The sequence below is a fragment of the Takifugu rubripes genome, chromosome 8 (genome assembly GCF_901000725.2).
Source record: "Takifugu rubripes chromosome 8, fTakRub1.2, whole genome shotgun sequence".
Classification (NCBI taxonomy): domain Eukaryota; kingdom Metazoa; phylum Chordata; class Actinopteri; order Tetraodontiformes; family Tetraodontidae; genus Takifugu; species Takifugu rubripes.
This window is the reverse complement of record NC_042292.1, coordinates 9,946,371-9,961,944: the sequence shown is the minus strand read 5'-3', so window position 1 is coordinate 9,961,944 and position 15,574 is coordinate 9,946,371. Positions and strand designations below refer to the sequence as shown.

The 15,574-nt window shown below is 45.0% G+C and overlaps 2 protein-coding genes and 1 pseudogene across 11 annotated transcripts in view; 2 read left to right on the top strand and 1 right to left on the bottom strand.

Moving 5' to 3' along the window:
• The window catches only part of inpp4ab (inositol polyphosphate-4-phosphatase type I Ab), an 81,498-nt gene that overhangs the window by 55,200 nt on the left and 10,724 nt on the right, over window positions 1-15,574 (top strand). For 8 of the 9 annotated variants that reach the window (XM_029840308.1, XM_011606435.2, XM_029840307.1 and 5 more), the window contains exons 1-10: window positions 8,493-8,629; window positions 12,708-12,921; window positions 13,780-13,824; window positions 13,904-14,022; window positions 14,211-14,327; window positions 14,401-14,480; window positions 14,699-14,810; window positions 14,897-14,987; window positions 15,085-15,232; window positions 15,391-15,521. The exons of the other annotated variant lie outside the window; for it this stretch is intronic. In XM_029840308.1, the coding sequence (XP_029696168.1) occupies window positions 12,816-12,921; window positions 13,780-13,824; window positions 13,904-14,022; window positions 14,211-14,327; window positions 14,401-14,480; window positions 14,699-14,810; window positions 14,897-14,987; window positions 15,085-15,232; window positions 15,391-15,521 (949 nt within the window). In that variant the 5' untranslated portion in view covers window positions 8,493-8,629; window positions 12,708-12,815. Of the gene's footprint in view, window positions 1-8,492; window positions 8,630-12,707; window positions 12,922-13,779; window positions 13,825-13,903; window positions 14,023-14,210; window positions 14,328-14,400; window positions 14,481-14,698; window positions 14,811-14,896; window positions 14,988-15,084; window positions 15,233-15,390; window positions 15,522-15,574 lie in introns of those variants that run through there. 9 annotated transcript variants of the gene reach the window in all.
• Window positions 51-4,084, bottom strand: LOC101061990 (tubulin alpha chain-like). Of its 2 annotated transcripts, none has more exons than XM_011620352.2 (4): window positions 3,935-4,084; window positions 1,994-2,217; window positions 1,755-1,903; window positions 51-1,665 (listed from the first exon to the last, which is right to left on the bottom strand). In XM_011620352.2, coding segments are annotated over exons 1-4 (1,350 nt in total). In that variant the 5' UTR covers window positions 3,937-4,084; the 3' UTR covers window positions 51-690. The 2 variants fall into 2 exon arrangements, with proteins under 2 accessions (XP_011618654.1, XP_003978981.1); XM_003978932.3 differs by having other exon boundaries at window positions 1,994-2,216; window positions 3,928-4,074.
• LOC115250684 (tubulin alpha-8 chain pseudogene) lies at window positions 5,505-7,132 on the top strand (annotated as a pseudogene).

Below are 15,574 nucleotides of genomic sequence, written 5' to 3'. Positions count from 1 at the left end.
CTGTAACATGATCCAGCCACCGATACACTTCAAATACACAGCCATGATTGAAGTTTGGAAATTTAGTCATATTGTTAAGGCTTTAGTCACAACAACACAGATTTTTTTGGATGGTATAAGCAACAAAATTCATGAATATTAATCAGCATAATAATAAGTATTTCTGTTTTCCCATCTCATTACAGAACAACAGAAGTCCAAAGTTTAACTCTGAATAAGTAACATGTAGGAACCAGTTATAGAGTTCAGTTACATATTATGATGTTAATGTATGAATGTCATATGCAGTTGGAGCAGGAAATAAGACATTCCCTGACTTAAAGTTACTAAAAGCAACAGGGGAAAAAGCTTTTATTGGGCTGAAAAAAACCCACAGGAAGAAGATGCAAACCTTTTCTGTTTTCAAAATTGGTAATTGATGAAGTTAGACTAAAACTCAGAAATAATAAAATATATGACATTACAGGATGTTAGAGGAAAAGAGGCATTGTCTTATAATAAAAAAATATAAAAAGTACAGTGTATTTGTAATGACACAGACACCACTGATTGTTAAAAGCTTTAAATCTATGATGTGGTTTTCAACAGAGCTTCAAAGAACACAGCCGGAACAGTTGTCATCTTTATTGGTGTGACTGCAATTTTTGAAAGAGAAGCAACAGCAATGACTTGAGCACCAGCTCTGAGCTTTTAATATTCTTCCCCATCCTCTTCATCTTCTATCGAATCAAGGCCAACCTCTTCGTAGTCCTTCTCCAGGGCAGCCATGTCCTCTCTGGCCTCGGAGAACTCTCCCTCCTCCATCCCCTCTCCGACGTACCAGTGGACAAAGGCTCTCTTGGCGTACATCAGGTCAAACTTGTGGTCCAGTCGAGCCCAGGCCTCAGCGATGGCGGTGGTGTTGCTCAGCATGCACACGGCCCTCTGGACCTTGGCCAGGTCTCCTCCAGGGACCGCGGTCGGGGGCTGGTAGTTGATGCCCACCTTGAAGCCAGTAGGACACCAGTCCACAAACTGGATGCTTCGCTTGGTCTTGATGTTGCTGATGGCCACGTTGACGTCTTTGGGCACCACATCACCACGGTACAGGAGGCAGCAGGCCATGTACTTACCGTGACGCGGGTCACACTTGACCATCTGATTGGTGGGCTCGAAGCAGGAGTTGGTGATTTCAGCCACCGTCAGCTGCTCGTGATAGGCCTTCTCTGCCGAGATCACTGGAGCATATGTGGCCAGGGGGAAGTGGATGCGAGGGTAGGGCACCAGGTTGGTCTGGAACTCTGTCAGGTCCACATTCAAGGCACCATCAAAGCGTAGAGAGGCGGTGATGGAGGACACAATCTGGCTGATGAGGCGGTTCAGGTTGGTGTAAGAAGGACGCTCAATGTCCAGATTCCTGCGGCAGATGTCGTAGATGGCCTCATTGTCCACCATAAAAGCACAGTCTGAGTGCTCCAGGGTGGTGTGGGTGGTCAGGATGGAGTTGTAGGGCTCCACTACAGCCGTGGACACCTGAGGAGCTGGGTAAATCGCAAACTCCAGTTTGGATTTCTTGCCGAAATCAACCGACAGGCGCTCCATCAGTAGAGAAGTAAAACCAGATCCAGTTCCTCCTCCAAATGAGTGGAAGACCAGGAAACCCTGTAGTCCGGTGCACTGGTCAGACTGAGAGACAAAGACCAGATTTCAGTAGACCATAACATTTTGAACCATTTTAATTTGGTGTCACAGAAGTAAAACAAGTCCTTTCTTACCAGTTTCCGTACACGGTCCAGCACTGAGTCAATATGTTCCCTCCCAACAGTGTAGTGACCACGGGCGTAGTTGTTTGCAGCATCCTCCTTTCCTGAGATCAGCTGTTCAGGATGAAAAAGTTGGCGGTATGTTCCTGTACGAACTTCATCTGAAATACAAAGATGACGTTTCGTTTTTATTCAAATTTTTTACAGAACCTCATCTACACAGTTGAACCATGTAGATCTGGCGGACTCACCAATTACAGTGGGCTCCAGGTCCACAAAGATGGCCCTGGGGACATACTTCCCAGTTCCAGTCTCACTGAAGAAGGTGGTGAAGGAGTCGTCGTAGGCTCCAGAGGGCTTGGTGCTGGACATGTGTCCATCGGGCTGGATGTCATGCTCCAGGCAGTAGAGCTCCCAGCAGGTGTTTCCCATCTGGACTCCAGCCTGGCCAACGTGGATGGAGATACACTCGCGCTGCAGACAGACAACATATCTCACATTTGATCTTTCAGGTGTGTCGCTTCGCTTCAGCTGCTGAAATCAGTGACGCTCACAAACATTCCTGAGTTCAGGTCTTTATGTCGATGGTTCAAATCTACATTTGAAGTCTGCCAAAGACATCAAAACAAGGAGTCCTAATGGTTTAAATGCTTCCTGTCCATCAATTAAAGTTTATGGGGGTTACAGCAGTGGCTGATGGGAAATGCTGTCAGTCTGCAGCAGGCATATTGCCTCCACACCCAGCTAAAATATTTAGAGCTGCTTGTTAAAGCGGAGGGGTGGAACCTGCAGGAGGCAGCCATTGGCTGCAGGGCTGCTGAGACTGGAACAAGTTGGGTCTCATCTGGAACTCAGTCCTGAGGGAGTTTGTGATGTGATGTGACCAATCTGGTTTACTGCTCCATACCTTCAGGAGGTGCTGAGAGTAATAGGAATGTAACTCTTGTGTCGACAAAGAGCTCAAAGGTCATGTTCACTCTTCCTGTAGGTGTATCCAATATTTATAGATGAATAATCCATTCACATTACCCTAGCATTACTGCATTAGCCGCTCCACTGTTCTATTCCAAATAAATGTCTGAAAAAGACACCCGTTCAAGTTTCTTTTAAGTCTGAGGCCAAAGGTCACACATGTTTTGAGTTGTTGAGGAAATTCCTATTTCTGAACGTGGCTGCAATTCATCAGAATTTATTATCTTCGAAGCGCCACATTTATCCTCTCTTATCAAACTTGTTTTGGTGTGGCCACTATAACAAGTCCAAACATGATTACGTGACCTACTTTGTGGTCAAATACAAACAAACACTTTCACAATCGTATGTGCACAGCAGAATCCTCAGAATCCAATGGTTGCGCGATACCTTTTCCTTCACACAGTCTTTCGCCATCATTCTTGCTGTCTTGACATGAGAATTTAATTGCCCGTAATTGCTGCTGTAATTATTGTGATTTGATAAAAATCTTAAATATTTTGCTTCAAGAAAAAGTACTGATTTTAATTTTTGAATTATAAGATAGTTATTAACACAAACCTAGTTGAAATACCATAAATAAACACCCACAGAAAAACTGCATTAAAGAAGACAACTTTAGATAGAGTAGAGAAAAAGCTGGCAGTGTGATTCCCCTCCCCCATGGATCCAATGTGGGGAGAGGGGCACTGGGATGGCGGCGAAAGCTATTTTAAGTGAAGTTTGATCCAGCTTACGAACTACAAGATTCTCACATTGACATCAGACAGCTGCGAAATCGTGAAATTACAACAGTCCACATCACATGACACAACTCAGCTTCAGCCTGAGTGGAGGCAGCTTCCTGTTAGCCACCCTGCCAGCACAGATACCGAACATCCGGCAGAACGAGAATTACACGTATGAACTGAAGGCGTGTTGTTTTCTACATGCAGAAATGTGTTTCGCAATAAGGAGACATTATAGTTGTCCAGTCCAGTCAGGAAGGGAGGAGTTCAAAGGTTTGACAGACTGAACTGATCTTCACATGACCATTTCAACACTGAAAAGTAAACTTCAAGACACAGACAAATGTCTAAAGAGACACACTGGAGAAATGGTCAAAGTCAGCTAATAAAAGAAAAACAGCCTGGCATGTATGTGTGTGTTCTTCACTCTTCACATATTTACCAGAGAAAAAGGATTAAAAGTGTGAAATAAGGAATAAACTCACCATGATGATGATGATGATGATGATTGCTTGTTGTTTTCTTCAACACTTTTCTGCAGGCTCACAGTCACCTTTAATGGGATCTTTGTGAGTGTGGACCTCAGACAGAAGCTGAGCTTATAAGCAGAGGAGGAGGAGCACGAGGAGTAAGAGCAGGAAGCGGAAAAACAAGCATGACTCGCATTATCAAACTTTGACTTCTTTCAAACTTCCTTCACTTCCCGTCAGATTACTCACATTGAGCGCCACCGTAAGGCTGGAAAGTGGGTTGCAAGTTAAGTGTTGACTGGAAGCTGAGCAGTCAGATTGAAAACGGAAACACCAGTATGGCCCCTCCAAATGCTGGTTCAAACCAGCTAAAACAGAGTTTAATGTTAAAGACAAAAAGCTGGATAGAAAGCTGGTTTGAGGAACTAAATGTTCTGGTTATTCAAGGGTGGAGTTGCTCCTGGGGGGTTCAGTTTGAATCTGTATGGAGGTGTGAATGTGTTGGGTGGTGGAATGTGTGTGTGGAGGTGGGGCTTCTGGACTACAGGACTATCTTCTCTGGAGGCCCCCACAGTCCTCCCGTGACCTTCGGTGTCAATGAGACGGGTCTAAACTGTGACAACAAAGGCACTTAACAATATTATGGTGAGTCCTCTCATTTTTACTGACTTAACAAGAACTAGTGTAGTGGTTTAAAGGTTTTACTGACTGAACTAGTGTGGTGATGATCAGAGCCATAAACATCAGATGCTCTTAATATGAGCTCAGAAACTGCTGTCACAAAGGCCAAAATGTGGTGACACTTCTCTTTAGTATAGATCTGAGCTACCGGTAGGACTCTGCCAACCAGCTTTCACGTTAAGACTCTCAACATGTTTGTTGGCTGGTGAAAACAAACATTTTCTGGCAGATCAGAGGTCAAAACTTGATGGGTTTTCTTTTATGCACTTTTGTGCAATTTGGACTGATGACATTTTGTTTAGGTAAACCTGGCATAAACTTTTGAAAATTGCAGACAAATGTTTTAACGCAGGTGTCAACCCTGTCCAGGAAACAAAGGAGTTTCCAAGGACAGCCTCTGGGTGGGGTCTGCTGTTTGCTTTTTTAATAACAAACGAAAGACTGACACCAAATCCAACTGCCCTCATGTTGACATGGGCGTGGCTCCATGCAAACATTTACATCTGCTAAAAAAACTTAGGAGATGCAAATTTTAGCACCTCCTGTAGGTATGGAGAACCAAACCAGGTTGGACCACATCACAAACTCCCTCAGGACTAAGTTCCAGATGAGACCCAACTTGTTCCAGTCTCAGGAGCCCTGCAGCCAATGGCTGCCTCCTGCAGGTTGGGTGTGGAGGCAATATGCCTGCTGCAGACTGACAGCATTTCCCATCAGCCACTGCTGTAACCCCCATAAACTTTAATTGATGGACAGGAAGCATTTAAACCATTAGGACTCCTTGTTTTGATGTCTTTGGCAGACTTCAAATGTAGATTTGAACCATCGACATAAAGGCCTGAACTCAGGAATGTTTGTGAGCGTCACTGATTTCAGCAGCTGAAGCGAAGCGACACACCTGAAAGATCAAATGTGAGATATGTTGTCTGTCTGCAGCGCGAGTGTATCTCCATCCACGTTGGCCAGGCTGGAGTCCAGATGGGAAACACCTGCTGGGAGCTCTACTGCCTGGAGCATGACATCCAGCCCGATGGACACATGTCCAGCACCAAGCCCTCTGGAGCCTACGACGACTCCTTCACCACCTTCTTCAGTGAGACTGGCACTGGGAAGTATGTCCCCAGGGCCATCTTTGTGGACCTGGAGCCCACTGTAATTGGTGAGTCCGCCAGATCTACATGGTAGATGAGGTTCTGTTGACGTGGGACTCTCACACAGAAAATTTGGCCTCAGTATATTTTATTGATGTCATATTTGTTGTGCTGAGACTTGAATTGTAAAATTAAACTTGACTACTGATCAAATCTTGTCTAGTCCAACATGTTGGTCTTCTGAAATCTGGTCTTTGTCTCTCAGTCTGACCAGTGTGCCAGACTGCAGGGATTCCTGCTCTTCCACTCATTTGGAGGAGGAACTGGATCTGGTTTCACTTCTCTCCTGATGGAGTGTCTTTCTGCTGAATTTGGCCGAAAGTCCAAACTGGAGTTTGCGATTTACCCAGCTCCTCAGGTGTCCACAGCTGTAGTGGAGCCCTACAACTCCATCCTGACCACCCACACCACCCTGGAGCACTCAGACTGTGCTTTTATGGTGGACAATGAGGCCATCTACGACATCTGCCGCAGGAATCTGGACATTGAGCGTCCATCTTACACCAACCTGAACCGCCTCATCAGCCAGATTGTGTCCTCCATCACCGCCTCTCTACGCTTTGATGGTGCCTTGAATGTGGACCTGACAGAGTTCCAGACCAACCTGGTCCCCTACCCTCGCATCCACTTCCCCCTGGCCACATATGCTCCAGTGATCTCGGCAGAGAAGGCCTATCACGAGCAGCTGACGGTGGCTGAAATCACCAACTCCTGCTTCGAGTGTGACCCGCGTCACGGTAAGTACATGGCCTGCTGCCTCCTGTACCGTGGTGATGTGGTGCCCAAAGACGTCAACGTGGCCATCAGCAACATCAAGACCAAGCGAAGCATCCAGTTTGTGGACTGGTGTCCTACTGGCTTCAAGGTGGGCATCAACTACCAGCCCCCGACCGTGGTCCCTGGAGGAGACCTGGCCAAGGTCCAGAGGGCCGTGTGCATGCTGAGCAACACCACCGCCATCGCTGAGGCCTGGGCTCGACTGGACCACAAGTTTGACCTGATGTACGCCAAGAGAGCCTTTGTCCACTGGTACGTGGGAGAGGGGATGGAGGAGGGAGAGTTCTCCGAGGCCAGAGAGGACATGGCTGCCCTGGAGAAGGACTACGAGGAGGTGGCAACAGGCACCTTAGAGGAAGACGAAGGAATAGAAGTTGGAGAAGAGTTTTAAGGGCTCTGTTGTAGTTTTGAGCTAGTTGTAGTTTTGAACAGAATGTGGGAACTTTAACATTTACCAGGAACTTTAATGAATTAAAAAACAACTTCGATCACAGCTCTTGAAAAGATGAACCGATAAACTGATTTGATGACATATTCAAACCACACCGGTTCTCTAAGAATGACATTAATAAATCTTGCTCTGAGCTGCTTTTATTGCTGCATTATCATTTTCTATTTGTTTTTATTACGATGTCATCAGGAAGTCTAACTGTGTACCATCTTTATTTTATATAATGTTCTAATTCTGTTGTAGGCCTAAAATTGCCCATCTGATGTGAGCGATAAAGATGAAACAGGTCATGTTAAGACGCTAGCAGACTGAGGCCAAAGACCATCTTCACAAATGTAGAACATCACATTAGAGATTTTTAAAACTTAACAATCTGACCAGATAGTTGGATTTAGTCGTGCTATAGAGGGTAAAGCTATTCAATTAAAGAAGATTGGGGTCTGGACTATCTGGTACCCACCATTCACGACTCCACGGGTCAAACTTGTCTTTTGTACTCAGAATGTTCTAACCAGTCTTGGGTACTGGAATAGTTGCTGTGCTGTCCTTCAGGCTGGAAAAAACCTGGACCACTCTAACGTTGGTTTGTCTTGGAGAGGTTTATACAGATATATACACAAGCAGGTAAGATAGAGCCCCCCCACCTTTCCAAGCCAGCCCAACTTCAGAGTGGTTCTCTGGCTATCCTAATTTGACTCACTCTTGGGCTAAGATTTTCGTACAACCTAGCAGAGAATAAAGAATGGGAAGAGAGTTCTGGCCCTGTCTGCCGCATGACTGTCCAAACAGACAACAGAGCCAAGTTATTTCAGTGAAGATCAGCATTTCAGCTCCAATGAGTCTCAGTTTCAGGAGAAAAACACTTATTTAGGTCTGTAAATCACATCCTCTTTCACTAAGGCCTGAACAGGATCTGGCCTGTACCCTGTTTCCACCTGTCCTGAATAGGCCTGCCTATGGTGTGTCCTATATGGCAAGAGTCTGTAAACAGCAAGAATCACCTTTTCTGACTGACGTCTGATGAATGAAGGGCCAGATGCTGGTGCAGTACCACAGTATGGCCACAAGAGGGTGCAAACAAGCAGACGTGAACAGTGAAAAAGAGATTTAACATTTACTGTTTATATACCTCTCATTTATATGCCTCTCATCTGCATCATAGGAACATAAACACTAATAAAATGTACACACCCATACACGTCTGAAAGCCTGTGCAGTAAAAATATTCTTTATAGAAGATAGGTTCTCCACATGATTCAGGTACCATTCTTTCGTTTTTTCTTACTTTCTTTAATGTTTATTGTTGAGTTGAGTTTAGGTAAGCTTGGTAAATTCATCATAACACACACACACACACACACACACACACACACACACACACACACACACACACACTCAGAAGCCTGGGTATTTTATTAACTTTACAGGACAAAACCTGCTGTTTACATGTATACATCTCTCATTCTGACTTGACGTCCCAACAGTAGGTACGTCACTACGCGATACGTAAGATTCTGCGTGATGACGCAGCAGCGTCTCCCGCAGGGGGCGTGGTCATCACTCGTCTTCATCGGCAGGAGGCAGAAGAGTCTTCATCACCGCTGCGGACTTTAAGACGACAAAACCAACTTTTTAATGGCCTGACGAACCTGAAGCGGTGAGTCTCATGACGCTTTATTCAGCGCTTTTTAAGCAAACTGACGTTTTCTGTCGGCTAACAGCTTTAGCCGAGAGGCTGCTACTCTGAACGCCTTAAAGTTGTCAAACGGACGCTTCGGTTTCATATTGCGTGTTTATGGAAACAGATAACAGCATGTCTGACAGGGGAAATGACGTGATGACGTCACAGCAGGACAGTAAACACGCCAAAGCGGGTTAAATGTGTGTTCAAATGGCGTGACTCTTTGGGAAATTATGCAACTGTGCACACGGCCTGAACGCAAAGAATTCCGGCTTCGATGTACACAATCTGGAGGTTTGACGTGGATGGGCGTGTGCGCGTGCGCGTGTGAAGGTCAGCTCATGTAGGACCCCTATGTCTGCACTGAGCTCCTCATGTTGCGCATCACAGTGTTCCAAAAGTCATCGATGTCATCAGGTCTCGGTAGTTTCGCTGCAAAGTGGTTTGACACTTCTGCGAACTTTGCAAAACCGAACCGAAAAACCCAGCAGGAAGTCCTCTGAAGTAATGTAATGTAAGGTACCCAAACCCCCCTCACAGCCCCCACAAAAGTACTGTGATTACTATCACAGGAAATATAATTGCTCCTCTGAACCTCTCATCACAGCATCTCCCCCTCTATAAAGATATAGAGTTATATATATGTGTGTGTAAGAGAGAGTCTTATAAATATATATAAATATATATATGTGAAAACAGTCTGGCAGTTGAATCTGGCTGGAAATGCACATTCATGCTAAATGCTAACACAGTATTAGCAGGGAGAAGATTCCCGCTGCTGATGGAACAGAGCTGCTCTCAGATGAAGATGACACCGTTTCAGCTCACTCTCCTCTCGATCCCCAATATGGCTCGCACTCATCCGCATCCACACGTGCACGCCCCTAGGGAAGCACAATCTTCACTTTTGCAACATCACATTCGCAGAATAAATAGTAAAGTTCTAAAAAAAACTCCACGTCTTTGCCATTAGATAGATAGATAGATTTTTCACCCTGAAATGTTTCAGATTATCCAACAATGTATAAAATCATACAGGCAGCTGGAGTAAATACAAACTGGAGTTTTAAAATTTATTTTAAAAGCATTCCAAACCTACTGGCTTTATGTGAGAGAGTAATAGCCAGTAATAACTGGTTGGCCCCCCTGGATGGCACGTGTGGCTGTATTTGACACGGCTGTGCAGGAGCTTCGGTTCACTCTTGCTCACACGATCACTATAACTCAGCTGGACAGTTTTTGAGCGCAGTCTGTTTATTATTTTTATTATTATTATTGTAAAAATTCTATTGTGATTATGATTTCACACAGTTAAACTCCTCTTGTTTGTAAAAAATAAGAAAATGCACTCTGATGTAGCAAGATGGAGCCAAAGGGCATACGCATATATCAAAATGTATACATATGTAAAAAAAAAATTAAAAAAAGCAAGATTATAGTAGCAAATTACAGTGAGACATTAGTAACAGAGAAAGAACGTGTATGAGCAAGATTATAAAGTGTAGTTCAGTGCGTATCTTAGCCTTTATCGCACATTTCGTGTGTGTATGTGGGTGTGTGTGTGAGTCTGTGTGTGTGTGCAGAGGGGAAATTAGTTGCACAGCTCTGGGAACAAATGTGTGGTGGTCTTTTGTTCTCTCTGTCCTGTGCAGCTCGGGTCTCTGTTGTCGCTCTTCGTCAGGTGAGGTGTGTTGAGGGACCCGGTCATCTCAGGTGTGATGTGGATGCCCAGCAACTTGATGTTGTCAAAAGGCTTCTCACTGGAGAAAGAGGGGAGCCTGGTCTCTCTTCCTGGGCCCCCTGTAGTCCACCATGACCCCCTTGGTCCTGCTGGTGTTCAGATAAAGATCGGTGGTTTGTGGAGCCCGTTTATGGCGAAGAGAGTGAAGAAGGCTGGACTGAGCATGCAGCTCTGTGAGCTACCTGTGTTCAGGACCAGTGTGGAGGGTGTGGTGTCCCCTATTCTCACCACCTGGGCCCTTTCGGTGAGGAACTCCTGCTCCAGGTCCTGGAGCTTCAGGATCAGCTTGAACCGAAGTCCACTATAGCATCCTGATATGAGTGTTTGACCACGTCCTCTTTGATCTTTTGTTGGACTGATGTCCAAACCAGCAGGGGTGATGATCTTGATGTTCTCTGCATTACCTAAACACTCATAGGCTCGAGGTCACAGAGTGATGCCAGATCCCCCCAGATTTTCTGGTATTTTCTTGTAAATCAAAACAAAACACAAATCAGGCCCAAGTCTCTCATCTATTATTATTTAAAAAAAATATTAAGACGTGCACTTCATTGTTTCTCCTTGTGGTTTACTTTGGGATGCACACGCTTCTGCTTTCAGTGGTGAATCATGTGATCTACCCTAACCATTTCTTGGATAAATGAATGTGGCAAAGAGCATTATTCTCTCCTGAAGCTTCAAGTCGATATTGTCCGAATCAGTCTACACATTTGTTCAGGTTCATGGTTTATGCCAACTGGTAAATCCTTTTCAGTTTAGCGCTTAAAAATGGCCGCTTAATAATGGCCGCTTAATAATGGCCACTTTCTGGAAGCAGGACAGGAAGTGAGGTTGCTTAACAGGAAACAGCTCTGTGGTTGCATGCATGGATGTGTGACACATTTGTGTCAGTAAATGTCACAATCATGATGGTAACGATGCAGTTTACTTTCTCTGCTAATATTTGCTTCATTAACTAACTAATCATATTTATATGCGCATCACCTTCATCATAATGAGCAGTGCTCATTATATTAATGAGCAGATTGGTGTTAGTGAACAGTAACAAGCATTTTATTGATGATTTATTGTCATGAAAAGACTGTGGTCTGGTGCATTTAGAAGATCAGAAGATTTTCTCCACTTCCTCCTCGGAGACAGAAGAGCTTTAGAGAACCTGGAGTGTGAGGGAAGTTTCTGATCTTGTCTGGGACATTTTCTATGAACCTGAGTGAGGAGACGGAGACAGACCTAATCCCAACCTTCACACAGTCGGTCCCCATCTCCTTATATGGTGGCTTTTCTTCCTCACTTGAGTTTTTGCTCTTCGGAGAACTCACGGCAACGCACGTGTGCGTGCATGTGTGGGTTACATCCTTAGTTTCAGTGGTGAAGCTTGAACCTGACTTTGTCTTGATGTAAAACATGTAGGACACACGTGTCATAGCTGATCAAACTGGGCTACATATCAGGAAGTAGGACACCAGAACCACATTTAAACTGGGTCCCTCTGGACCTGTGATGGATGAACCACAGCAGATTGACGGACATTTTACCGTGTAGATTTACATCTGGTTTTTAATTCTTAGATGAGGAACAAGATGTAAATGGTTTTGACGACAGAAACATCTTTATGTCCCATATTTCCTCCTCTGCACTTTCAGCCTGGTTAACATTTTCTTAGCACCATCAAGTGGAGGGAAAAGGAAATACATTTTATTTTTTATACTAGTTATTGATATTAGTTTTGATAAATCATCTATATATTACCTTAAATGACTTCAACACCACAACACCAGACCAGGCGCAGCCAAAGACACCATGTCCAAATTTTAACCCAGACGTGAGGCCACCTAGTGGGCCGTCACACTTCCTTTTTCTTGATGTTCTTCTCCTTATGACTTTACTTGTCTGTAGTTTGATTGCAACTCATAGTGCGAAAATTTGAGCTGAAGCGGTCATAATAGACAGCATATTTTGGAATTCATCTGACAAAAAAGCTGCTGCAAACATGTTAAAACAACAAATATAATGGATTCTCTTTTCCAACTGAAAAACAGAGGTGATGTGCATCAGGACAGATGGAAGATTCTCTGAATAGGTAGCATAAATAAGACGACGACTGAGAATAAACCGCTCTTTATATCTTTCAGAGTGAAAATAATTTGGATAACCTTAGCAAAATACTTCGAAATATGTCTGTGTAAATTCTCAGTCTCAGACTTCTAAATATATACTCATATGCAAAAACTGATGAATAATTTCCCTCTAAATCAGTCATAAATCTGAAATGGTTCATTTCCTGTATTTCTCATGTGTTTTTCTGTGTGTTAGAGAGTGGAGCTGGTCACCGTGGATCCTTACAGGAGTGCGTCACATGGGAGTGGGTGAGGGGTCCTATGCTCAGGCCTCCCGCCAACACCCTGTCCGGCCCAAACAACCATGGCGGGCGGCAGACAGCAGGGCTCACGCCTCCGAAGGCCGTGGTCGGTGTACCGCGCTAACACTTTCGACCTGTCTGATGAGATGATTACCATGGTTCTGACAGGTAGGGAGGCGGAGTCACATGTATGAGAGATAGTTGGTGCTATCAGATAGATCACATCTTCCTCTCTTTATTTGTCCAACACTTAATATCAGCTAACATCAGCCGCCTCAGTGTCTCCTTACCGGCATGTCACACAAGGAATGTAGGTAATGATTTCCTGATGGGTCAAAACCAAGAGTGTTCTAAAAACCTTTGAGGTCCTGTTGTTATGAAACCTACTCATGGGACAGTTACACATCTCAGCACTGTCTTAACTAGGGGCTCCTCAAGGGGGAGAAAAGGGAAGGGGAGGGGTGATCATACTTCTGTAACCCTGGCAGCCACAGCCTATAGCCTATAAGATAATGCTAAAAGTTAGCGGCTCCCGTTCTAACAATGAGCAATAGCTTAACTTGCATTATGAATGTAGCTATGGTTCTAAATGTTCTCTCAGAGTAAGGCTTTCATCTTCATCTTAAAGTAGAGAGGGAGTCATCCTCCTGGAACAGGGAGCTGGTTCCGCAGCAGGGGGCCTGATGGATAAAGCCTCTGCCCCCCTCCCATTCTACTGTTAAAGGTTCTGGGAACCAGCAGTAAACAAACACAAACACAATGAAGGGTTCTACAGGTCAGGAGAAGGATTTTGAGGTTTATTCTGGATATTACATATATGGAATATATATTTAATATGTATATTCCATTTTATGTAGATAACTTTATTTATTAACTGCTTTTGTTTGCCATTTATGAACATGTGCAGATACTTTCAGGTCTATGGCAACTTTAGAAATATAGTGGTGATGAAAAAATGGTGACGTAGCTTTTGAATTAAAGTTTAATTTCTATCAACACATCACAACTTTCTGTGATGTTTTCTAGGAAATAGTCAGGACCCAGATGAGCCCGTGCTGGAGTTCAGTCTATGTGAGTAACGCTGTTGTTGCAGCGCATCAATTTGTTGATGATTTCACCAGTCATGTGACCTCTGAAACGCCGCTTACAGCTTGCACCAACCTTGTGACTCCCACTTTGGACCGCAAACCCAACAGCTTTGTGTCAGTGAGTTGCACGACACCGCCCCAGGCATTCTGGACCAAACATGCCCAGACAGAAGTCATTGAGGTACCTTGGTCACCACAACCCCCCCGCTGTTTTCACTAATTATATGAGAATGGAATATTAATGGGACCGCAGGTAACATTCCTGTCGTGTCACCACTGATGATCGGGGTCAGACTTGTGGCTGCAGACCTGATGTGTGTAAATGAGATTGCTCATTAGAAATCCTGACGTGTTCCGATTGGTCCGCAGGGCTGCACTGACCCCGCCTACCTCAGCAGCGTTGCCTTTTTCCAGGATTCCTGTATCAGCCAGCACACACAGGTGAAGCTCACAGTGTACGACGTGAAGGACCGTTCAGTTGGCACAGTGAGTCCCGCCATTTGAAGTCTGTCCTCAAGCCACGGCCACTGTCCCTGAAACGTGTTGTGTGTCTTTGCAGATGTACGTACTGGGCTCGGCTCTGTTTCCTGTGAAAGAGCTGTTGCAAGACCAGAACCATCAACTGCAGCTGGAACTGAGGTCAGCAGGGAGCGCTCAAGATATTTAGATTAGACCTAATTGTCATGCAGACAACACAACGGATATAGGTTTAGCACCAGACATTGTTCCCTTCCTAAAATCAGGACGAGAAAAATGTCCATGAAAAGGTTAAATTCTACAGTTACAATGGTTCAGTTAGGTCCAACACTGTTGAGTGAAAAAAGTGACATCAGACTGACCCGGAACATGGCTGACAGGTCAGCGGAGAGCCATAGGGTGGGCAACATCAGCATTTCTGCCTGGCATTTGGAGGACAGAGCAGAGCAGAGGATGTCCCTCAGCCACATCCCTGAGAGCGTCGGTGGACGGGTAAGAGCCGATGGAGGGGGAGAGGGGGGGGGCACCCTGGCGGCCCGGGAGAGTAAAAGTCGATGTGATGTTTCCTGTTTGTGCAGACGATGCTGCCTGTTGACGCGAGCTTGACTGAGTCGATGACAGTTCGAATGAAATTTGCATCGCTCTGCAGAGACACGCTGCTGCATTCAGGTACAGCAGGAAAAAAGACGATTGCTTTAAAACCAGGGGTCAGATTGGTCTGACTCCACAAAAATCAGCAATGTGTGAAGTTATTCTTTATTGTCAGTTTTTGGAGGAACCCTTTCCAGGATGTACCGGTTCCCCACCACTAATGGGAACCACCTGCGAGTCCTGGAGCAAATGGCTGAGAGTCTTCTGTCTCTAAATGTTCCCCAGCAGTTTGTCAAGCTGTTGCTACAGGAGGACAGTTCCAGGTAGAGAACAAAGAACCACTGAGGACATTTATGTGCTCAACAATTTTTCATATCTGATGTGTAAAAAACACGTCCAATAAGAAAATGTAGAAAATGTAGGCAAAATCTGGGTGTAGGCCTTCAGGTGAGCGGTTCTTCTGGGTTCTTGTTGTGATCAGGGTGTCCGAGCTGCAGCAGCTTGGCCAGTTGTCACCCTGCTGGGAGAACCTTCGACGTCAGATCATCACTCAGTTCCAGACAGTTCTAGTGAGCTACCAGGAGACCCTGGCGGACCTCGGAGACTACAGAGGTGAGATTCTTCTGGTTGAGCCGCGGACTCTGTCGCGTGGTGCTCAGGCGTGA

Excerpts from the sequence above, each read along its gene's own strand:
- LOC101061990 (XM_011620352.2), bottom strand. Across the intron at positions 1,904-1,993 it reads CCTGGAGCCCACTGTAATTG|ATGAAGTTCGTACAGGAACA; the intron begins GTGAGTCCGCCA and ends TTTGTATTTCAG. Across the intron at positions 1,666-1,754 it reads TGGACCGTGTACGGAAACTG|TCTGACCAGTGCACCGGACT; the intron begins GTAAGAAAGGAC and ends TTTGTCTCTCAG.